At 40.5% G+C, this 24,930-nt stretch overlaps 1 protein-coding gene across 13 annotated transcripts in view; it reads left to right on the top strand.

Annotated features, from left to right (window-relative positions):
- The window catches only part of ESRRG (estrogen related receptor gamma), a 507,255-nt gene extending 506,370 nt beyond the window's left edge, over positions 1-885 (top strand). For all 13 annotated transcript variants that reach the window (XM_016165022.2, XM_016165010.2, XM_016165012.2 and 10 more), the window contains one exon: positions 238-885. In XM_016165022.2, coding sequence (XP_016020508.1) covers positions 238-482 — 245 coding nt within the window. In that variant the 3' untranslated portion in view covers positions 483-885. The remainder of the gene's footprint in view (positions 1-237) is intronic.
- Positions 886-24,930: the final 24,045 nt, after the last annotated feature.

The following is a 24,930-nucleotide window of genomic DNA, read 5'->3' as shown; positions in this document are numbered from 1 at the left end:
ATAATGGATCTTTTGTAATAATTCCCATGTTCTAACTGAGCATTGGAAATGAATTATCTACTGCAGGGAAATTTAGACCAAAATAGAAAGAGAGACTTTGGAATGGTGAGACCCGGAGCACATCACAGCATAGAGCCTAGAGAAGTTCGGGGGTGATCTGTGACTTTCCCCACTGTCTAGCAGACACGGGCCTCGGTGATTAATATCAGTGTCTGTGTTCTCTGCCCTGTCGCACAGACTCCATGCACATAGAAGACGTGGAGGCCGTCCAGAAGCTTCAGGACGTCTTGCACGAGGCGCTGCAGGACTACGAAGCCGGCCAGCACGTGGAAGACCCCCGCCGGGCGGGCAAGATGCTGATGACGCTCCCCCTCCTGCGGCAGACCTCCACCAAGGCCGTGCAGCATTTCTACAGCATCAAACTGGAGGGCAAGGTGCCCATGCACAAACTTTTTTTGGAAATGCTGGAGGCCAAGGTCTGACTAAAAGTTTCCCTGGGCCTTCCTATCCTGCACGCCAAAAGAGGGAAAATAAACCCAAGAGCGATGTCGAAGAAACTTAGAGTTTAGTTAACACCATCGAAAATCAACAAAGACTGCACTGATAATTTAGCAGCAAGACTACAAAGCAGCTTCCAGATTTCTCCGTATCTTCCTGATGAATTTCTTTCTACCTGATTGCATCTTTTTTTCTTTTCTTTTCTCATTTTTCTTCCTCTTAATTTTTTTTTTCCTTCTTTCTTTACACTTCCTTGTCCTCATCTTTTGGCTTCCTTGATTAGTGGTTTCTTCTCTGTCTCTTTCTTTCCTTCCTTCCCTCTTTCTTTCCTTCCTTCCTTCTTTCCTTCCTTCCTCCCTCCCTTCCATCCATCCCCCATTCTCCTCCCTCTCTTCTTATCCTTTCCCTTTCTTCTGAATTTTAAATAGCTTTAGTCATAAGAAAAATGTTCTTCCTTTCCTATCTTTCCCTCCCTCCCTCCCTTCCGCTGCTGAACTTTTAAAAGAGGTCTCTAATTGAAGAGAGAAGGAAGCCAGCCCTGCCAAAGGATGTTAATCCATAATATGGATGCCAGTGAACTTATTGTGAACCATAATGTCCCCAATGACTAAGGAATCAGAGACAGAACCAACGACCCTAAAGTGCAGTGCTACGTAAAGGAATTGACTGAGTGCAGTATTAGATGTCATGGGAGCAGCCTCTAATTAGACAGCTTAGGCAAGGTGGCATCGGCTGCTTCTTATCATTACTTTTCCATCTAGATCAGTTACAGCCATTTGATTCCTTAATTGTTTTCTCAAGTCTTCCAGGTATTTGTTAGTTTAGCTACTATGTAACTTTTTCAGGGAATAGTTTAAGCTTTATTCATTCATGCAATACTAAAGAGAAAATAAGAATACTGCAATTTTGTGCTGGCTTTGAACAATTATGAACAATAATGAAGGACAAATGAATCCTGAAGGAAGATTTTTAAAAAAATGTTTCGTTTCTTCTTACAAATGGAGATTTTTTTGTACCAGCTTTACCACTTTTCAGCCATTTATTAATATGGGAATTTAACTTACTCAAGCAATAGTTGAAGGGAAGGTGCATATTATCACGGATGCAATTTATGTTGTGTGCCAGTCTGGTCCCAAACATCAATTTCTTAACACGAGCTCCAGTTTACCTAAATGTTCACTGACACGAAGGATTAGATTACACCCAGTGACCCCGGGTGGTCACGCACCTAAGCGCTGCCCGTGGAGTCCAGATCTGTAGAATTTCAGGAGTGTACCTCTCTTTCTGGGAGGTACAGTTGCCATATGATTTCTAGCTGCCGCGGTGGTTAGGAACGAGTTACTGCCTGTTTGCAAAGTTACAGACCTTGCCCCAGAAGGAGCTGTGAGCCACTACACATTTAAAAGGCAATAAGGCAAATGCCAGAATTTGAACAACAGCAACATCATCGACAACAACAAAAAGATCATTGAAGACGACAGACGCCTGACCAAATCCTAAAACCTATCTACACGAGTTTATTCATTTAGGAATGTTTGTTTAAATTAATCTGCAGTTTTTACCAAGAGCTAAGCCAATATATCTGCTTTCAACCAGTATTGTCACAGCAAAAAAAAAGTCAGTCAGGTTCCAGACTGTTAACAGGTGTAATCTAAGGAAGAAATCAATTAGATGCCCCCAAAATCCACACTCGCTGAATAACCAATGACAGTAACCTCCATCAAACGCTGTGCCGATGGACCAGTGTTAGTAGCTGCTCCCTGTACTATGTGAACAGTCTTATTCTATGTACACAGATGTAATTAAAATTGTAACCCTTACAAACAAAAGAAATGTAGTTCAGCTTTTCAATGTTTCATGTTTGCTGTGCTTTCCGGAATTTTATGTTGCATTCTGAGACTGTTGTCTTGTTCTTCTTGTGGTGTTTGGATTCTTGTGGTGTGTGCTTTTAGACACAGGGTAGAATTAGAGACAATATTGGATGTACAATTCCTCAGGAGACTACAGTAGTATATTCTATTCCTTACCAGTAATAAGGTTCTTCCTAATAATAATTAAGAGATTGAAACTCCAAACAAGTATTCATTATGAACAGATACACATCAAAATCATAATAATATTTTCAAAACGAGGAATAATTTCTTTAATGGTTTATTATAGAATACCAATGTATAGCTTAGAAATAAAACTTTGAATATTTCAAGAATATAGATAAGTCTAATTTTTAAATGCTGTATATATGGCTTTCACTCAATCATCTCTCAGACGTTGTTATTAACTCGCTCTGTGTTGTTGCAAAACTTTGGTGCGGACACGTTTCCAAAACTATTGCTACTTTGTGTGCTTTAAACAAAATACCTGAGGTTGATGTTTCATCAGCCTAATGCTAGGAATACTGTGTATCTATCATTAGCTATATGGGACTATATTGTAGATTGTGGTTTCTCAGTAGAGAAGTGACTGTAGTGTGATTCTAGATAAATCATCATTAGCAATTCATTCAGATGGTCAATAACTTGAAATTTATAGCTGTGATAGGAGTTCAGAAATTGGCACATCCCTTTAAAAATAACAAGAGAAAATCCAACTCCTGGGAAAAAAAAAAGGTGCTGATCCTATAAGATTATTTATATATGTAAGTGTTTAAAAAGATTATTTTCCAGAAAGTCTGTGCAGGGTTTAAGTTGCTACTGTTCAACCACACTATATATAGATAAAATACAGACAATATATACATTGTTTTTACTATATCACATTAAAGTACTTGGGCTTCAGAAGCGAGAGCTAACCAACTGAAAACACGAGATGGAGATTTGTGAAAAGAAGGAAGTACAATTTTTAGTTTTTAAGTCAAACGAGCATCTCAAATAGGAAACACAACTTAAATGGAGAGCTGCAAGATCGGAACGGGCTTTGGGGCGGATGCTCATCTCAAAGCCTCGCTTGAGGTAAGTTTTTTCAAGTTTCAAGCAAGACCATTTACTTAATGTGAAGTTTTGGAAAGTCATAAAGGTGTATGTTTTAGCCATATGATTTTAATTTTTATTTTGCTTCTTCTCGGTTTGTTCTTATTTAAAGCAATACGATTGTGTGACTACCGGTGGTTACACTTGTGTTTCAATCAGATCAGATTGTTGTATTTATTCCACTATTTTGCATTTAAATGATAACATAAAAGATATAAAAAATTTAAAACTGCTATTTTTCTTATAGAAGAGAAAATGGGTGTTGGTGATTGTATTTTAATTATTTAAGCGTCTCTGTTTACCTGCCTAGGAAAACATTTTATGGCAGTCTTATGTGCAAAGATCGTAAAAGGACAAAAAATTTAAACTGCTTATAATAATCCAGGAGTTGCATTATAGCCAGTAGTAAAAAGAATAATAATAATAATAAAACCATGTCTATAGCTGTAGATGGGCTTCACATCTGTAAAGCAATCAATTGTATATTTTTGTGATGTGTACCATACCGTGTGCTCCAGCCGATGTCCATTTGTGTAAATGTATTTATTTTATATTGTATATATTGTTAAATGCAAAAAGGAGATATGATTCTGTAACTCCGATCAGTTCAGATGTGTAACTCAAATTATTATGCCTTTCAGGATGATGGTAGAGCAATATTAAACAAGCTTCCTCTTTTGATTGCTTTTCTGTTTTGTGTTTCTTTATTTCCCTCCCATGTTAGAACGAAATCGGCAAACACTGCCCTTGGTGGCTTCCATTGAGAGAGTATCTCTGAGTTACCTGCTCCCTAAAAATAAAGTAGGAGTTTAAATAAGAGCTATATACAGGCTTGTCAGAATGAATTTGAGGGTGCCAAGACACGTTTTGCATATTTAAGAGTATGCAAAGTGTCTCATGGCACATTAGAATTCACTCTGACAAGCCTTTATATAGCTCTTACTTAATCTTAAAGCGTCTCCACATCACCCTGCATTACTCAAAATCATCGCCTCTATGTCAATGTCATAACAGAAAACTTTCCCCCTATTTTAAGATCATATTAAAAGCAGAGATACCTATTATTTCCCTCCACCCACAATTAGCCCACGTGTTTGCGCTGAGCTCGTTAGCGAGCTGCTGACCAGGTTTCCTGAATGAGGAGTCAACACCAGCCTATATAGATCCATGTGCGTGAGGAGGGGGAGCTGTCTGCACATTCGAGAGGGTTAAGCAGCGCTGCTGACAGCAAGTGGCCTTCCCGTGCCTTTCTCGCGCGGAGAGGTCACAGCCCTTGCCGCTTGGGGTCAAGCTGTGCTTCCACTGGACCCTCCTGGAGCCGTCACCAAGGTGCTGATATGTGCTTTCTTGTCTCCTCTGCCTGTCTCGAGAGTGTTTTGTCATTGCGTTTGCCCACTGTACTTCTCACCTTTCAGAGGTGGCTGGTCCTCTAGAGGAAGCGAGCAGATGACAAAAAGGCCACTAAACCTTTAGAATCGGATTTAGGGGCGTGAGATTACCTAAGACGCACTAGGTAGCAGCGGAACTCAGAGTCGTCTTTTCCTATCTTAATGTCCTTTCGGTCGCGGGGGCTCAGCATAGAATCTGACCTGTTTCACTTGGGTGGGGGGGCAGTTGGGGGTTCAAAGTTCTCGGGTGCAACTGAGACAATGCAAGATGCAAAAGGAAAAAGGAAAATCCATGCCTGCACTCTTCCAGCGAGGTCCTCATTTAAAGGCATGTACGGCACACACACACACACACACACACGTGTGCACAAATGTTCAGTTAAGTATCAGCATTCCCTTGCGGGTTTTCATAATCTGAAATTATTACAGAGCAACTTTTCTGGTACTGCCGTGTTTATTACAGATGCCTCGGGTGTACAAGAGAATAACAAAGTCGGATCGTGGCATTTTAACACGTCATATTTCTATATGTATAAATAACGAGACGCTCTGATAAATGGCCTATGTTGTTGGTGTCAAGGGATCGCTTTTATTTGCACCTGTTTTTCGTAAGGGATTTTTCTTACGTGTTCCAAACTTGGCTGCGTATTGGAATCACCTGAAGGGTATTAAGAATTTGCGATGCTCATACTTTCACCCACCCCCAAGACTGGGGTTTAATTGATTTGAGGTGTGGCCTGGACTTTGGAGAATATTTTTTTTTAATTTCCAGGTGATTCTAATATGAAGAGAAGATGAGGAAACCACTGCTTTAAATTTAATACGTTACTCAGAAAACCAAAGTTTTTAAGGAATTTTTTGTACATTGGCTCTGATTTTTTGTGAAGGTTTTAGACTTTTTTTTTTAATATCAAGATAAAAGGACTTAACTTTTTTTACTCAGAAATCCAAAGCTAATGAAATCCACTTGGGCTGTTTTGACCTCCCCACCCCTGTTGTGGGCCTTTTCCATCTCTAGTCCTTAGCGCACGAGGAGAACACATCTTACTTAATAGCTCCTAAGCCATTTCTGGTTATGCTCCATATAAACACGGAGGTACCTGCTCAAAAACTTGCGCAAAATCTCTCACAATCTTTCTTTTAATCCTATTCATCAGGCTCTTTCATGTGCTTTAATATGGATTTAGATGTGGTTCAAAATACCTGTTTTCCCACCCCCCTAAAAAATGCAAAACGGCAACAAAATTAGAACAAAACTGATTTCTCGGAATGACTTCCCTTACCTGTATTTTCCAAGTTGCTGATTTAGGTAAGAGGTAGAGACGAGATAGAATGGAGAGAGACTGTTTTCACCCTTGAGCCTGTGCAAACACTTCCGGTATGCTTCGCTTATTGGAAATTTAATTCGTGATTACACTGTAAAAGAAAAGGTATGTTAAGGATTTTGTTTCATCTACAGTGGTTCACATGCTGAATGGATAGCTCCCTAGTCCAATAGATACAGAAATGTGTAAATCAGTATCTCTTGCCCTTTCCAATCTCTAAGTCTAGTCTCGTGCTCTTTGGAAGTGTGGGGGTAAAAAAAGTAGCAGTAGATTGATTGTGCGCTGCATCTTATTATGAAACAAAATAAAAAAGGAATTTCAAAATATAATCCCCCTTTCCCAGGAGTATTTGTCTTGTTCTCTATGAAGTTAAAGGTCTGAAATAATGTGCCCATCAGGGGCTCAATGTTGCATGTCGATGCCAGTTGGTCCAAGGGCTTGTTATGATGGTAATGACCTACCGAAACGTGAGCTTGGATTGCAACAATACAATTGCTACCAGCTCACCCGCTGGGAGAAATATTTTATTATTGTCAAATGTCCTCCATAGAGATTTGTTTTGCCTGTTCCTGTTTAAATTAAATTCAAAGCAGAACTGCATTACTGTTTCTCTGGAGTATATTTGAGATAAACAACTAGTCTCAAAATTTAGGATTCCTGGCTAGTTCAAATTTGTTTATTAGCAGAAAAATTACAATAGGTGACACTGTAGCTGCAGGAATATCATGATCGCAGCCACACTAGAGATTTACGTACTGCGTCCATGGCCTAAGAGCAAGAGGACTCTCTTTTTCATTACGAAAGCCAGCCAGGTTAATAATGAATTATTCCATCCATTGTACAGCCTTCAAAAAGGAACGATGTCCTGAAATGCTAATGCAGCGCCATGACATACCACAGAAACTTGGCCACGAGAAAATTTGCTCCAAGACAGACATGTTTTTAAACTTGAGATCATAAACCAAGCGTACATCTGTTTGTGTAAAAAAAAAAAAAAAAAAAATTGAAACAGCAACATAGCGGATGTAACAGAAACCCAAAGCATGCATGGAAATGCTCTTTAAGCATATGTTTTTCCAATGTTGTTGTTGTTATTATTTTAATGATTGAAAAGAATGTCCTACAATGGATAAAATTATGTGGACCATTTTGCCAGAGGTCCTGTCCTGCAGCTCAAAAAAAACCCTGTTACGTTTGTGAAAATCATGGTGTCCTGCGTGTTTCGTAGGACTAAACTTTGGAGAACTGGCTTCAGGAAGTATAAACTAACAACTGTTGGGAGGGTTTGCAAAAGAGGCCTAACAGGAAACATTTCAGACTCGGAGCATTAAATCATGCTATTCACACTCCGATTCAATCTGCCATGCTCAGTCAGATTTCACAGTTTTGTTGGGAGGTGAAGAACTGGCTGCTATTTAAAAAAAAAAAAAAAAAGGCACAGAAAACTAAAAAGTCAAGAGTGCTTTTCCAAAATCATTAGCATTTTCCAAAATGTCTAGAGCCAAGCAAAAGTTGGCTTTTTCCCTTTATGTGATTTCATATTATTATAAAAAAAAAAAATTACACATTAATGCTAACAAAATTCCTGCAGGTACCTTATATTAATCCCTCTGAAATTCATTATCTCTACTGGAGTTTTATTTTGCTTTAGTCTTCTTTTAGTGAACAAAATGAATCGAGCAGGCACAAAGTATCGAACCTATGCTTACGAATCAAAACCAATATGTAGCCTATATTTTTAAGTGTATGTATTAAAAAAAATAAACGTGTAATTGAGAGTAATTTCCAGGCTGGCGAAAAAGTAAAATAGTGTTTAGATGTGATGTTTCGATATGATGCACAGGGAATTCGGTGGCATGTGACTTCCTTGCTCTAGTTTAAGATTTGGTGGTGGATGAAAAACACTGAGAGAAATGATAAAACCAGTCCGTGTTGTTTCTATGTGTGGACTTTGCATCAGTGATACATGGCTTTGGATCCCAGCTCTGTCACTAACCAGCTATGTGACCTTGCTACTAAAATGTATTCAACTTCAATAAATGGGGATAAATTATCAGGAGGTTGTTATCGGAATTATCAGACGGTAGTGATCAGAATTGGGTAATGCAAGGAAACACCTTACCTTGTTCAATAGGGCGAATTTCCCCCCACCCCCTTCCTCCAAAAGAAGCAAAATAAGTCTCTGGGATAATCTAATTGATAATGGGCAAAAAAGGTCATTAGGACAGGGAGAAACATTTCAAAAGTTTGCCTTATGACACTTTGCTTTTAGGAAAGACCTACATTTAGCACCTGTTTTCAATACCGAAAAGCAATCCCGAGAGGAGTTTCGCTTTTACGATAAAAGATGCAAAGTGCAACGCGCTGGGCGTCTGTTTTGCAGCAGGTGTCGTAGACTCCGCGTGCGGCCCGGTGGCCCCACCCAGAGCCAGCGTTCCTGCCACACCCCTTCCCGGGAGCTGCCCTCAGCACCAGGCCCAAGATCCCTGAGCCCTGTGTGAGTTGGTGCTTTCTCCTGATTTATCTTGTGCCTCCGTTAGCAGGATATGTCTTCAGAGATCAGAAAAGCCTACGAGAGCCCGTGAAACCGTTAGGCCTAGCGTAAAACTGGATGCAATTAAGCATTCAGGTTGTGGCGAACAGGACAGACATTGTGTGTGCTTGTTGGATTTTGGGTCTGAGAAAGCCCCCAAATGTTTCTGTACAAATGAATAATTGCTTTGCTTTATGGTGTTTCTGCTTATGGAAAGTTTCATAGGAGAGAACACTGTGGGTTTGGGTGGCTTCTTTGGAGTGACAAGCCCTGAACTGGCACAAAATCAGCATTGTGATTATGCCAGGTGCAGGTTTGACTAGAAAATGGTCATCAAGCTAAGTTCTGGGCCCAATGCTAGTTCTTCGGATGCATTGCAGAATGTGATAGTCACAACAGCTCCGTAAGTGCCATTAGTATCTCCGCTTCATAGATGAAGAAAAGGAAGCTTCGAGAAGGTAGATGGGTTGCTCAAGGGGAACACCATTAGTACACAGTCCAACTCCATTTGATTCCAGTTGTCTAAATCCTGAGCCTAATATCATAACCCATTTCCAGTTTAGAAAAAAAAAATGCCACTCGCTGCCAGCATTAATTTAATTTTACATGAACATGCTCTTTGAGGTTGAAGCAAATCTGACTGGTGTTCAATGTGAAAATAAAATATAAACACTGCTCTTGGAGTTACTTCTAAACAGAGCTTGTCTCTAATCGTAACGTAACAGAAACGTATACATAAATCGGATTCATCAAATGAATCTTCAGCTAACAACTGAGAACGGCGTTCACATCATGCATAGGAATGCTATGTTTTCTAAGATTTGAAATTTTCAGCGACAACTATAGCTATATTAGAGCAATGGAAACATGATAAAAGTGAGATATTTCATGGCAAACTTTGGGGGTGAGGTTAGGACTATTAATCTGCAAGTTATTGTGGGGTAAATGCAGCTGTTTTTACCCCAAGAGTGGCAAGTATTCTCGGGGCAAAAGGAAAAAGGGTTCAAATATCAACCCTGTATTTAACACTTTCTCAAATTTGAATAAGAGATAGCGCATCTTTTTTCTTCGTTGCACACACGGGACACAGGGTTGAATTCATTCCGTTGTTTAGACTCAGGGATACAGTTCTCCACCTGCTGATACCTAATCTTCATTCTCTTCCTCTACCTAAAGTTTCCTTGTGAATCCCTGGGAAATATACAATGTTGGTTTGTGTCCGTAAGAATTTAAATATGCAGAAATGGTGCTCCGTTGACTGTCTTGTTCTGTTTTTTTAATTTTTACCAGTCACTAAATTTTTAAGACTTTGTCCGTGTTTTAGAAGGAAATCTGTGTAGTAAACCATATCCCGTTTTACCTGTTACTCTTGGCGATGAATAATAAGGTTGCTTTCAATCCCTTAATACAATCAATACTGCGATGAACATCTTTGGGTGTTTTTTCCTTATGGACCAATGTAATTATTTTTCTAAGTTATGGGCCCAGGAGGAAGTTATTGAGTTATTGACCATTCGTGTGTTTATTTTCACTACAAAAAGTATTCTACAGAATCAGATTAGTTTAAACTCCTACGAGCAGTGTGTTGAGGTTTCATTTTCCCTGAGCAGCATAGAATTTTATTTAGCTCTTAAATTTTTACCAATTATTTTCAAAATGGTATTATTCTGCCCTACGCTTCTCTAAATATCTTTTATTATTCTTATACCAGCTCAGGCTTTTTTTTCTTCGAATTGCCTATTCATATTTTTTTGCTCTTTTTTTTTTTCTGTTGCATCTCTTACCATAGTTTTGTTTATTTACAGGAGTTTTTTTCTATATTGTAGATTTTGACCCTTGTCAGTGTTAGGTTTTGGAAATGTCTTTTAGTCTGTCATGCATCTAGTAACTTTGACCTTTGTCTTTTTTCACTAGAAATTTTGATAGTCCAATTCATCAATTTTAACATTATGCTTTCGTAGTTAAAATATTTTTTTCTTATTTTTTTTTGTAATTTTTAGAATCTAAATTTCACATTTAGGTCTTTTTAAATTAAATTTGTATGTTTTTGATGTGATACGATTTTTTTCTTAATCTTTTTTTCCCACACCCATGTATGATGTCACATTTATACCAAGCTATCATACATAAAGAGGACTATTTCTTGATATTCTCATTCCACATTTTGGACAATCTATACGTTGCCGCCATAGTGCCAAATTGTTTCATTACTGAAGTTCTGTCCTTTGTCAACAGCTGACAAAATATTTCTCCACTCGCACACATTTGTCTTATTTTTAAAATTCTCAGTTTTTAATTTTTTTTTCTTTTGAGAGGGAGTGTTTTTTCTTTCTCATAAATTTCTAAGTGCTTTTTTGCAAGTTCTCAAAATGATTCTTCTTTAAATTTTATTAGAATTTTTAGTACAAATTAACGTGGAGAAAATTAAAATTTTATAAGTAAAATTCAATGAACATGGTGTGTGTGGATATATATGTGTGTGTGTGTGTGTGTGTGTATATCCATTTAGTCATATCTTATTTTTCTAATAGAGATATTTTGAAATTATGTCCATAAAGTCTTATGCTTTCTTTTAGTCAATTCCTGGATGCTTTATAGATTTCTACCTATTTCAAATTGCTACTTATTTTCTATTTATTAGTAAATTGTTTTCGTTTTTGATTTGAATAAAGCAATGGTATTTCAATTTGCAAATTGATCTTATACTTGGGAATTTGCTGAACTTCCTTATTAGTTCTAATCGTTCATTTACGGTCCTGGATTTTCTATGGAAATGATCTACATTCCCTCTAAATTCGGGTAACAAACCGATTAGTTTATTTCTGAGTCCATCTCTTTTCATCATATCTTATGGGCAATTAAGGGCAATGCTCTTAGCATTCTTACTACGTAAACTATCTTTCCAAGTCCATAAATGTGTTAAGTTGTTTTCTTTCTTCCAAGTTACCGAAGACGAAACTTTTATTACTGGGTTGCCAGTATATACCATGAATTGCCATTTTTCCAGGCTTCAGTAATATAATTCTAGCTTTCTATGAAAATTTTCCACTGCCTTTATCCAAAAGTCACGTCCACGCATTTTTAGATTTTCATATTGGCAGCAGCTGCATTTCTAGGTACCAATTTTTCTATCAGTACCAATCTTTCTATCATTTTTTTTTTTTTTCTGCGTAACCACCACCGAACCTCCATGTGGGATAAAACAGGGAAAAACTTGTTGGAGTTTATTGAGATGTCTAGATGGGGCTTGACTTAATGGCTCTATTTCTATCCATGGATCTGGTCGGCTCAGGTCTGTGTAACCCGTATCTCACTCTGGGGTTCCTTGTAGACACTCTTTAATAGATTAAAACGTTGCCGCCTTTTTTACTGATTGCTAAGAAATTTTACAATGCAAAGATTTGTCATTTTTTAATTTTTGAATTTAATTACCTTTTTTTGTTTTTGCATCTACTGAGCTATTCTGTGATTTTCTCCTTTATTCTGGTAATGTGACAACTTATATTCATTGCTATTTTAATGTAAAACTAATTTAGCGTTTTTGAGATAGACACAGCTTGATCATAGAATATTAATCTATATATTGCTGAATTTGGTTTGCTTGTATTTTGTTTAGGAATTGTTCCCTCTGTTATGAACAAGAACATGCTTTAATTTTCTTTTTTCAATATAAAATTGTTAGGTTGCAATATCTATCAGTGAACAGTTGGGAATAATGATACTTTAGCTTTTCTTCTCTTGGAGAATCTGTGTAAGATTGATATTATTTCTTTGGTAAAAGCATGGTAGAATTTTTCAGAGAGACTATGTGGGTCTGATATTTTCCCTACGTAAAGTTATTAGGACTGTATTTTGTAATAATTATAGAAGCATCCAAATTTTTTAATCCCTTCTTGTATTGCATTCATTAGTTTATATTTGTGTGGGAATTTTTGCACTTCATCTGTATTTTCAAATATGTTGGCATAACATTGCTGACAATTTTAATTTTTTCGGGACTTCGAAGTCTATAATGAAGTGGTTGTATTGTATTAGTGTCCTATGGCTGTTGTAGCAAGTGACCACAAACTTGTTGGCTGAAAACAGCAGACATTCTGAGGCCAGAAGTCTGAATAAGATTCATGGCTCCAAAGAGGGTTACGCTCCTTCCCAAGGCTCTAGGAACATCCGTTTCTCGGGTCTTCTCATTTCTGGAGGGCGGCTGGCAGTCCTTGCTTTGTAGTCAAACCACTCCAGCTCTCCAGGTTGGCTCCTTCCAGACTCTCTCTGTTCCATAGACACGTGACCTTTCCTCTGTATGTATGTCTCTCTCTCTCTCTTAACAACTTTTGTGATGGAACTTAGGATCCACCAGTACAATCTCAAACACTCTCATCTCAAGATTCTTAACCACATCTGCAAAAACCCTTTTCCCAAATAAGGTGACGCAGGTGCCTGGGTTTAGGACCTTAGATCTTTGGAAGCCATGATTCTGCCTGCTAAAGTGGTGTTAACTTTTTCATTTCTACCATTAATTATTTGTGTACCCTCCTTTTATTTCTTTACCAGTCTTTCCAAGGTTTATGAATTTTTAAAACTTTTTCAAGGAACAAACTTGAACTTTTTTTTCCTCCTCTATTGCATGATTGCTGATATGCTAATTTCTATGCTTACTCTATTCTTTATTATTCTTAGATTATTTTGCTTCATTTTTGTACCTTCTCGAGATGCTTACTAATTAGTTTTTATCTTTTCTAATGTATGTTATGAAATTTCCTCTTTGACAGCTTTTGCTTTTTCGTGTTTTGTTAACATTATATGCAAAATAATTTCTAATCTCTCAAGCTATGTTTTCTTTAATTGTAGTTTATGTAGATTTTTGGGGGGAGTTATTATTTTCCTTCTTAATTCCCCTATGGTCAGACAACATATTCTGTACAAATTCAGTGAATTTTGTTATTTACTTTTGTGGCTCATTATATGGACAATTTTTTGTATATATTCGTATTTGCTTGAAAAGTACATTTTATTCAGTTGCTAGGTCCAGTTTTACATATATTTCCATTAGGTCAACTTTTTTGATTGAATTTTGAAAACTTTTTACCATATCTTAAAACCCTACTGATATTTTGCCTGCTTATTCTACCAGTTATTGAGAAGTATATGTAACTATCCCAACATAATTACGGATCTTTCAGTTTCTCGTTGTAGGTTTGTTGATATTTGCTTTATATTCTTTGTGGTTATGGAAATTTAGGCTTTTTACTGCCACAAGCACAAATGGTTTTGGCCGATGACACATGTATCATTGTGAACTGTTCTTCTTTAGTTGTAGAGTACATTTTCTTTTTAAAGTCTATTTTTTCTCTTACTGTAATTCCATTAATATTGTTTGTTTTTTCATGGTTTTCCAATCTTTTTTTTTTTTTTTTTCCATTTGGCTCTGCTCTCTTTTCCTGTCCCACAATGTGGAGGGGTAAACGTGGATTTCAGGGCATAAGGAGGGCCCCGTGAGACAGCCCTCTCTTGCCCGCACAGACTTTCACTTTCTGTTGGTGACATTTTTCTCTCATAAGGCATCTAAAGTATTTCTCTTTTTTTAACACATCATCTCAAATTTTGTGACATCCCCGCCGTTGAGTGTAGAGGGAAGTTTAAGTAGCTCGTAGCTCATGCTAGTTAATAATCCTGATGCTTTCAAAGGAAAAAAAAAAAGGTCATGGGCCTCCAGGATTTACTTATTTATTATAAGTCCATAAAGTCTTGCTGTAAAGTCTTGCAGGACGTGACTTAGGCTAATGTCAAAGTAGCTAAGAGAAAGGAAAGCAGAATTCCTGGCTCCAAGGGAATGGTGGTGGTTTGACGCTGCTGTTTTTAAATTTATCTATGACTCTTTCGATTACCGTCTGCCTTCATTTTGTGGCTTCGTATGCGATAAGGGTTAGATTCGTAGATTGGCCAATAATGGTAGCCATCTCTCTTTCTCTTTAACCAGTCTGGTCACTTTCTCATAATGGGCATGGAATAAACTGAACTATTTCTGAAAGCCTGTGCTGTTTCGCACTTGTGAATTTTTGTGGTGTTAGAAGTGATCTGAGTGTGATTTTTTTTTTCTTTTTTTGAAGAATCTTAGAGACTTTCTAAGTGAAATTTCCAAGGACTTCAGCATGCTGCCCTAGGTATTCCCAGAATAGCTAAGAGTAGGGCCACGGAAACAGAAAATACTATAGTCCAGTCAGTACAGAGAACAGACACCTTTCTTTCTATTAACCTTTCACAGTATAAGCAAAGTCCTAGCCTGTTAGAGTAGGAAGTCGTGGATTCCCTGACCCAACTCGTTTGGGTTCCAGGTGAAGAAGCCGGCTGGGGGGCGTGGAGGTGGGGGTGGGGGGTGGTTCGAGGCCTGCCTCGGGTCTATGCCATCTCGCCCCCATTTGGTGCCACGCCCTCATTGGGTCACTCTTCAGATAATGCCGCCGTGTGCCGAGGACTTCCTCTTCCTCTTTCCTCCTGTTTCCATCTGTCTCAGGTCTCAGGTCGATCTCTGTAAAATCTGGTTAATATTCTGTCACATCGGGCACACAATTAATTTCCTTTCGGCCTTTACCAGTCTCTCTTATACCCACCCTTTTAAGGCAACCTTATCTTGAAATGTCCTAGAGCTCAAACCCTCCCATGTCTTCAATGCCACGAGCACATAATGTTCCTTTTTTTTTTTCCCCCACGTTTGCTCACGCTCGTTCTTTCCTACTTTTTTTTTTTCCCTCCCCATGACGTTAGCCCCAGATTATGGTCGCTCTTACTTTCCCTTGGATTCTTATTGATCTGCACCACACAATCTAGCTTTCCTGAGTTATGTATTTCAAACTAGAAAGCAAACAACTCAAAGCCAGAGCGCCTCTCCCAGATTTTTATGTGCATCATACCTAACCTAGCATAGGTTGCTGGGCACACAGGATGGAGCCATGCCAGCGACGGAGACCCTAGGTCAGCAATGGGTGTTTTGTTCCTTTTTCCTCTTATTCATTAGTTTATTCAACAAATAATCATTCTGCCGACAGGAATCCTGCCCCCTTCACATCCTTTAGATCTTGGTCAAAATCCGCAGTGAGACGTCCCCTAATCGCTTTCTTTAAGCCTGGAAACCCCCTCCCCAACCTCAGAATCCCTTTTCCCACATTTTTTTTTTTTTTTTTGGCAGAGCAGTCATCGCCATCAAAAGTAGCTCTGTTGACCTCCCCGCTTGTCATCTGCCTGTTCCTTGTCTCCCTTCACAGAAGGGAAGCTCCGCGAAGCAGGGTTTTTGTCCATTTTGCCCATCCCCCTGTGCCTAGAACCACGTCTGTCACACACACTGAAGAAGGGCGTATTTGGAACCTTTCACGTGTTGGGCGCTGTGGTACGCGGAGGAGGATGTGAAAAAAAATAGGTGAATCTCCTGCGTTCATGCAGTTCTGGTTCAGAGGGCGGACGGGCTTTGAGCTAATGATCAAAACTGCGGTGAGTCTGGCTGCGAGGGGGCGTGCGACGAGGGCCAGCGCCCAGCCTGTCCAGGCGGAGGAAGGCCTCCCTGAACAAGACGTACCTGAACGGGGACTAACTTACCGTTAGCTTCCCGGAGGAGGGAGTACGTCGTCAGCACAGGAGATCTTAATGCCGGGCACCGAGTACAGGCCGGATGATAACAGAGGCCATTTGTTCACCTCTCAGTCGTACCTTAAGCCACATTTGGCGCAAACCAGTCGGGTGGCATAAATGCTTGTCTTTCCGATGGGTCGGTTCAAACCGCACCAACGTTGGCACATCCCCAGTGCCGCTGCCCAGCCCGAAGCTGCCACGGGCCTTACCATCCATTTTAAAGAAAAGCCTAGACATAAACTCACAAATTAAAGGTTGGGGAAAGCAACCCTTATCATTAGAATATAGGCTGAATTGTAGTTCTCTCCCTCTGCCCTGCCAGAGCATCTCCTATTTTCAGTTTTTTTTTTAACACTGTATTTTTGTGCTTCTTCGCACACAAAATCTAAGTGGCATTTCCGTCCACAGAGCATTTCCTGGCCTGTGTCAGGTCTGGGTACCATCTGGACCTGCTACTGTCGTCCTAGGGCCAGATGCTTTTTTTCATGGATGGGGGATTTGTTCTCCTCCCTTGACCCACTCTCTCCCTTTAGTTTACAGTGCATATTCATTTAATTCGGGTTTAAAACTATTTTTCTCAAAAGGAATTCAGACTTCATCTAGTCTTCTGTACACACGGATCCGCCCAGAGGAATTGTACAGGGATTAGTTGCTGCTTCAGACTAGTTTTAAGAGAGTTATGTAGAAGGTGGTCTTCAAAATTTCACATCCTTGTTTCAAAGCGACATAACTGATGGACAGAACTGTTCACACAGCATCCACACTTCTGGGGCCTGGCTCAAAAGCAAGCAGAGTAAAAGTTCAATCACAAGAGAGGGGGGCGGAATTTTTTTTCTTATTTAAATGCCATTTTTTTGAAAGGAGAATTCATAATTGTTATTTCAATTAATCTTCCTAGAAAGAACCCTGTGGCATCTATTACTATTTCTGTTTTTAATGTTAGGAAACAGAGAAAGATTGTTTATTGCAAATAGGAAAGAGTGAGACTCATATCCAGGTCTATATGACCCTAAAATGTGTGTTTTATCCTCATGCCAAGTGGCGTCTTTGAACTAATGAATGCATGAATAAAGCAAAGTGAGAATAAGGGGACCCGGAAACAGAAGGGGGAATAGTTTGCTTTTTATACAAAGCTTCACTTAACTGTGGGCAATTGAGTGGTTGTCTTTACATAACATTATTCTTCGCTCGCTCGATTCTGGACCCAGTACTTGATTTCTGATTATAATGCAGCTAGATCTTGGAAATTCTTCTTATTTACTTTTTAAACGAGATACCATATTTGAATATTCGTATTCATGGGACGCAAAGAGGCTTCTATTGAGAAAAGTCAAAAGTGGCAAAAACACAGAGTCTGCTGTGCCCATGTAAAGCCAGTGAGTGTTTAGACGGGAAGCAGCCCCCAAACTCCAACGTCCCTGCCGTTCGCTTTACTTCCCAGAAGGCAGAGGCAGTTCCTCCTGTGCCCTGATTTAGCTCTGGGAGTTGATTTTCTACAGAGAAAGAAGAGACAATTCTGAACTCTTCTGTGGTGACCCATTGGGTGATCTATGCAGGGAGCTAGACTTTCTCCGTTGACTCAACCCGGGAAAGTGGACACGTACACACACACACACACAACGTGCACGCACACACACATGTGTGCATGGAGTATGACAGGTCCAAGGAGCGTAGAACTTTTACCAGGCTGCCCAGGCAAGGTGTCAGAGAAGGTCCTTCGAGTAGGCGCAGCAGCGCAGAAAACCAGAGGTCGGGAAGAACCCTGGTCTGTAGTTAGACTCCAGTAGGGTGATGCATCTACTAGTTAGGAGGCTTCAAATTGTGAAAAAAGGTTGGAGCTAAGCAAGTCTCAAAATGGGTGGAATGGCAAAGAATAGTTGGGAGAACTCTGCTCAGAGGACGGGGCTGGAAGAGGTGAGAGTTACCTTCAAATTCAGTGAGTTTTTCAGGAAAGGAGAAGTGACAAAGGCCCAGAAAGACATCCCGGAGTCTCGTTGATGGTCGTACCCGTAACCTTGCACAAGCCACGCCATCTTTCTAACACTTAGCTCCACCGTCTAGAAAACAAGGCGGTCGCATTAAATGAGATATGAGATTCTAGATAGACGAAGGACGTATTTATTACGCAGGTGCTGAGCAACACTTAGGGAAAGCAATGGGTTTGAATAAAAGGAAAAGTACGCACAAAAGAAAACTAGCTCATTTCCTTAAATGATTCACGAGGTCCCCTCGGGTGTCGTAAAACTACGAGAGACAACCGCTCAGGCGGTTTTGGCATAATGGCTACCATTCATTTGGTGCGTCGAACCGGTGAAGTGCTGAGTTTAACACTTTACATATTTTATTTCATTTACTAAAGAAATACGAGGCAGGTGCTGTTGCCACCACTCTGACAATAAGGGAACTTAAGATCGCTGAGTTGAAATAACCCTTCTCGGGTCACATGCATGAAGAGTCAGAGCTGAGATTGGCCCTCAGCCTGTCCTACGAAGTACCTGCTCTCGATCTTGAGAACCTCCCATCTTAGACCAAGTACGGACCAGGTACACTTGTGAGATCCCTCCTTTAATTTTGTGATCGTGGAACAGCTGATCAAAGTACCACATTTTTTTTTTTTTTGGATGTTGACTATCAAAGAACAAACATCTAGTGTTCACAGAAATAAAAGTTCTACTACATGTCTTCATGTCAGAGTATACAGAGGGTTTATGTGCTTCTCTGCGAAGAAAAGGAAATACAGCTGTTTTGCAGGTAATAACAGTTTATTTTATGTCCTATTTTCTTTAACAGTGATTGCTCTTACTTGGAAACTCTCCTGGCATTTTGTAGGCAATAAAAACGTAAAAAGAATGCTCTTTGCAGGGAGTTTCGCAAGCCTGGCCCCCAGTTCATAGTCCGTGGCAGAGGTGTCAGCAGCCCGATTCCAGACTGAATTGCCAATATGTACAACAGGATTATAGGAACCAGGGCCTCCTTCTGACGTGCCGGAGGTCAATTCTTCCATCTTTGGACCTTCCAACGCTATTGTGAGGGGGGAAAAAAAAAGCCAACTTGAGAAAATGCTGAGGAAAATGTTTCCTGTAAGAAAGAAACCAATGAAAACTTGACTATTGCAAAGTAAAAATCTGGAATTTGATGCTAATAATACTTAATCACTTTGTGATTAAGTCTCCTTTCCCGGCTCAGGGCTAGTCCAGCGCAAAAATGTAAAAGAAACTGTGTTTGCTGCCTCGGAAGACTCCTTTTGGGACATTCTCATTGCTTACCCCACCCTAACCTTCTGCTCCCTCGATCTCTCTAAGGTCATGTTCCGAGTTACCCAGGGGACCTCTTGTTCTCTAAATCTTCTTCGCTCTCCATCTGGGTCTCTTTGGGCCTCACTTGCTACAAAAAAAAAAAAAAAAAAAAAAATCTGGATGAATGGACAGGGGCATCCATTCAAGGCAGTGCATTATTTGCCTTTTTTAATTTTTGAAAAAAAAATAAGGAAGCCATTGCTCTGTGCTAAGCACGGTGCTGGGTGCTTTTCTGTGGATGCGCCCTGAGCCTTCCCAGAGGCCAGGAGGTGCAGAGGCCAGGAGGTGGAAGCCCGTGGAAGCAGGGTGGAGGCCTGGGCAGTGCGGGGCTTTGCTCCGGCCCCCACGGCGACTAAGTGGGAGACAACAGTGGCAACCCCTGTGCTTTTTTCATGTTTTGCTTTTCTCCTCCGTGAGTTTTTGGTCATGGCCATCGAAGACGATGCTAAAATCGTAGCTCCTTGGGCAGGGTAATGGACCATCCCTCTCCAACTGAATCAGCTCTGGAATGTTCTGGCCTTGTTAATTCCCTCACTGCCTGCAACTATCTCGCAGCATAATAACGTCCTCTCATATTCTCGTATGAGCGTATATTCTCTTGCATTGTTTTGACCATAATGAGGTCTTAGTCCCACTAGTATTTGCTTCTTTAGGCTGCGCCTTGAAATCTTGGGGATATAGAAACACTTCTCTCTGGATGCTTTTATTTTATAGGGCTTGACTGAGAGGCACAGTAGGAATTTCCGATACTTTTATAAGTGTTATTATTTCATCCCATTGCTAGGGGACTTTGAGGAGACTCTGAGTGTGAGTGGTTAACAATTTTTTTTGTTTTAATGGCATTGGCTGTTCAGGAAGAAAGGGATTAAGAAAATCCCATGACCTACTAAAACGTATTGATATTGAGATCAGTGTGTCTCTGAGAAACAGTCGAGCAAAGTAGTTTGCAATTTATCATGCCATTCTCGATGCAATTGATGACTCAAACGAGAGCGGCGGCTCGTGGTTCTGAGGACGGGACTTCCTGAGTGGCCCCCTGAGCCTCCACGTTTCAGCATTTTAAAGATCAATTGGCAGCTCAGATCACCAAGAGCAGTGGACACTCCGGAAGCCAGTCTGTCCCCGGGCGTTGGCAGTGGGTAGATACTCCAGTGTCTGTCCGCTGATCGGAACAGGTGCTGCAGAAGGTGCCCTCAGGGAAAAGGCAGGGTGCCACGCCACTCCCAGGTGGTGAGCTGCAGTTGGGCACCTGTGAGCAAGCTGCGAGAGATGGCTTCAGAAACATTTGTCTAGACGCAAGCTGCTGGGGACAAATGGAGTCTTTAAGCATTTATAAGCTATACTAGTGCTGCGGGCGTGCTGACCTTTCTGTCTGCTTTTGCACAAACGGAAGAAAATCTAAAACTCTGGATAACAGTGTTCAGGGGCAATGCTAGAAATCTGGCCTCCTGCCTGAGAATTTCAGAAGGGGCTTCATCACCACCAACTATGTGGGGTTCCTACTCTCAGAAGATGGGGAACGTTAGCAGTGTTTATACCTTGCTCAGAGGTTTCGTTCTGGAGAACTTTTTCCATTTTTCTCATAGAGAAGCATGTCTCGTATGATTAACCGTTAAGAAGCTAAATGACCAATCCTTCATCAAGGCTCTCTCGAAAATCAGCAATGCTGGTAGAAGTTCATTGTTTTTTGTTTGTTTCTGTTTCGTGTTTTGGCTTTCGAAATTTCTGAGATTATCTTGAGTATTGAGCTCTCATTACGATATCTTAATATTCCTAATAAGTAAGAAATTATCTCATGCTGGCAAGGTGGCTTTTCCTGACACTTTGAGCCCCCAAGTCACCAAGTGTCGCCAGTATTGTTTATATAATAATTGGCATATGTTTACAGTAGTCGATAAGTTACATGTGACTGAGAGAAGACCTTTGAAAAGTCTATCTAATACAAATACACATTAAATAGCTATAAAATTTCTTGCGATTGACATTATTTAATATTTAAATCTACTTCGTGCAGTTCTTAGGACATAGTAGGGCTTAATTATTGTATGAGTAAACCGATGTGCATACAATTGATAACACTAATATAGTTAAAAAACAGATACTACACATGGCTTTTAGCAAGTAGGTTGATTGTTGTGGTAGCCTCGATGCAGTATTATAGGCCTAGGAAGTGAAGGTTTAAAATGAATGTCCCCAGTAGACTCCCATAAAGGGTACCTACTGAGTTTGGGCGACGTGACCGGTACTACACTTAGAGCTGAAAACCGTAGATGGAAGGCATAGCCCTGTCCTCAAAGGGTTTGATGCGTACTCAGATGTAGGTACGGGGTTTGTGGATCACACATATAGTTATATTGCATGTTGGCTACATGTAATTTCACCTATTTATGTAAAATTGCATGTGATATCAGTCTATTAATCACCTAGAAACACCAGAGAATGGATGTTAAAAACCACAACTGCCACCTGGAAGGTCTTGTGGCGTGTGTGCAGGAGGTTTACGCATCCTGGTTCCGATGATCCACGCTCCAATCCCGATCAGACACGGTCACTGGGTCGGGAAGGGAAGAACGGTTTGTTACGTTTGCATCTTATAAGCATTGAACCGAACGCCTGCGGCACCGGCCTGTGTCAGGAACGTGCTTTGCTTGTTCCGTTTTGCCGTGATGATACATTTCAAGTATTCCCGCTTGGCCCCCGAGCCTGCTTCTGCAGAGCGCGGAGGGGCAAATGACAACGAGAGTGTGTCGAGAAGTTGTGTCTCATTGCACAAGCCTGTCTGGCTACTAAAAAGCGCACAATTCACAAAACAAATCTGTAATTACTATCTATTCAAAATATGAAATGTAGAAACTGGAGAGGACCTTGGAGGCCTCCTCTTCCATGTTACAAATGAAGAAACTGAACCTCACAGTGGCGGTTAGTTATAATTCATTAGTTAATTACTTATAAAATGGGGCAGCAGAGAATTTTATTTTAGCATCATTCGAGTAGTGATTTGCAGGAAAAGACCCATTATTTGTCACTTGGATTCTTGGCACTATTTTTAAACCCTGTTCGCTAAAGTAAATATACATCTTCACAATAAATGGATTACTGGTATGTTCTTGCCTGAGTTTCCTCAGGGTTGAATGGAATCAAACTCTAAGAGAAAAACTAGGGGAACTAATCTTTGCAGATTAATCTGGTCCTCCCTCCCCAGGTTATGAGGCAGCAATCTCGCCATGCTTATTGATTATCAGACAAGACTACTAATCCCCTTCAGGTCATTAAGTGTACTTAATTAAAGAGCAGTTAGCAAGCTTCTCTTTACTGGAGTAATGTGGCTGTTAAAAGTGATTTGTACTTTACCAATACGGTAGCTATTAATCTGAAGGTCAATTTGTCATTTATATATTTTCCCAAACAAATATATTTGGCAGGCCAAGTGAGCACTGATATTTATCACGTGGCCTCTTGATGCGTGTGTATCTGTAACTGTCAGTAAAGAAAGCTTCCAACAGCCCTGTGTAGGAACAGCCAGTCCTGTCTTTGTGAGTGCCATGCCCAATTATTGTTTGCGTAACAGTCTGGTATCTTCTTCCTTTCGCGAAGGGTTTTGTAGGAAATAGTGTTGATTTGAAAAAATATATATATATTTTTTCTTTGTAACCTGTTCAAAAAAGAACTGGAATAAGAATGAAGGAAAGAGAAATTCACAGTGTGGAATAGTTCTAGGGATAGATTTAAAAAAAAAAAGTTCACGTAATTGATAATTGGACCTCGGGTTGTCGCATTCCTTGTGAATGACTTCATGGCGTAGTGGGAGGAATATGCAGAAGATAGGAATTATTGACTGGCCCACGCCAGCATCCTCTGATGGGTCCTGTAGTCTATTTCGGGACTGTATCTGCAATGTAGTAAATGCTCAATAACGGACACTCGTGTGGATGATTGGGTGTTAAGGGATTCCTAAGAAAAAAGATGCACGTAAAACAGGACTTGCTCTAATAAATGCCACAGGCCACCCCTGCTGGATGTGGCTGACGGTGCAACCCGAGTTCTTGCAGGAAAGAGCCGAGAAGGTCTCAGCCCTCAGGAGGCGGAGGACCTGGGGTGGGCAGCGGATTTACATTTTAGACTACCTGTCTGCCTTTCTCTGTTGTCTAAGCTTCATTTCTATTTTTCAGTTGGAAAATGGATTTATAAAGACAGCTCCCTTGTTGGGAGCACTTAAGAACATGGGCAGCTCCCCGGGGAAAACAAAACAAAATAAACCGATAAGGTTTTTATTAACAGAGGTTATTTTGGGTCGATTTCTCTAAACTACAGTTCAAAAGGTTAGACCGTGATGGATGGGGAGGGGATAGCTTTGGTGGTTGGTAGAGTTGGCAGAGGCTCCGACCACCTGATACCCGTCAGATTGCCCTTCTCACACCAGGGTTTCTGCGTTATGCCACGGAGACTGTCCAGTGATTCTAATTTCACTCTTGGGATGGAGACACATGTTTTGGGGTAATTCCCTGGCTCTTTGGGACCATCTCTGACATGGTCTTCTTTTATATTCCAACCACAATTAATCTAACATACATATTTCAGCTGCAATATTCTGGTAGCCGGGGAGCAATTCGATGAGCCATGGTTTAAATTAGGAAGATCCCAGGTGGCCCTCAGGAGAGGGCTGAGCCTTGGGGCTGGAGCCAGATTGGGGGGGGGGGGGTGCATAGGAACTAGAGCTTTGGTGTGAGCATAATGGCCAGTAACGTGTATCGGGCTTGTTGGTCCCGCCAGGCGCGGGGTTACGTCTATCACACAGCTCCCTGTGAGATATGGTCATTATCTCTAGTTTACAAGTTAGGAGAGTGAAACCTAGCGAAACCCCACACCTAGGGAGCTGACTATGGATGAAGTGCTACCTATTTATGGTACCACTAAGAAGGGAGAAGGGGGGGATGAATGAGCACTTAGAAACGGAAGCCAGAGTCACGCCCCTGCACCCCAGTACTCGAACATCTAAGGCTTAAAGGGGGTCATTCGTTAGTGATAATGGCTCTTACTATCAAGGTAAGTGGTGGCCTCAAGGGTGGTGTGTGACAGAAGGGATCTTAAACTCTCTCCAGGCCAATGGAAGAGCTGACCCCCAAGGTAAAACCAGCCAAACTCCGGAGGAAAGCATTTGCCCCGTTTCTATTAGAATGGTGCCCTCATACAGGAAGCTCACGGTGTGATTCCACACTCCCGTTGGTCCGAGTACAGATGCATCCGAAGCAGCCAGACCCAAGACTTAATTAACCAAATTCTTAACTCTCACTTCCTGATTTGCTTTCA

This window comes from Rousettus aegyptiacus, unplaced genomic scaffold (assembly GCF_014176215.1).
Source record: "Rousettus aegyptiacus isolate mRouAeg1 unplaced genomic scaffold, mRouAeg1.p scaffold_m13_p_18, whole genome shotgun sequence".
NCBI classification, from domain to species: Eukaryota; Metazoa; Chordata; class Mammalia; order Chiroptera; family Pteropodidae; genus Rousettus; species Rousettus aegyptiacus.
Note: the sequence above shows the minus strand (reverse complement) of the source record. Positions and strands in the feature narration are given on the sequence as shown.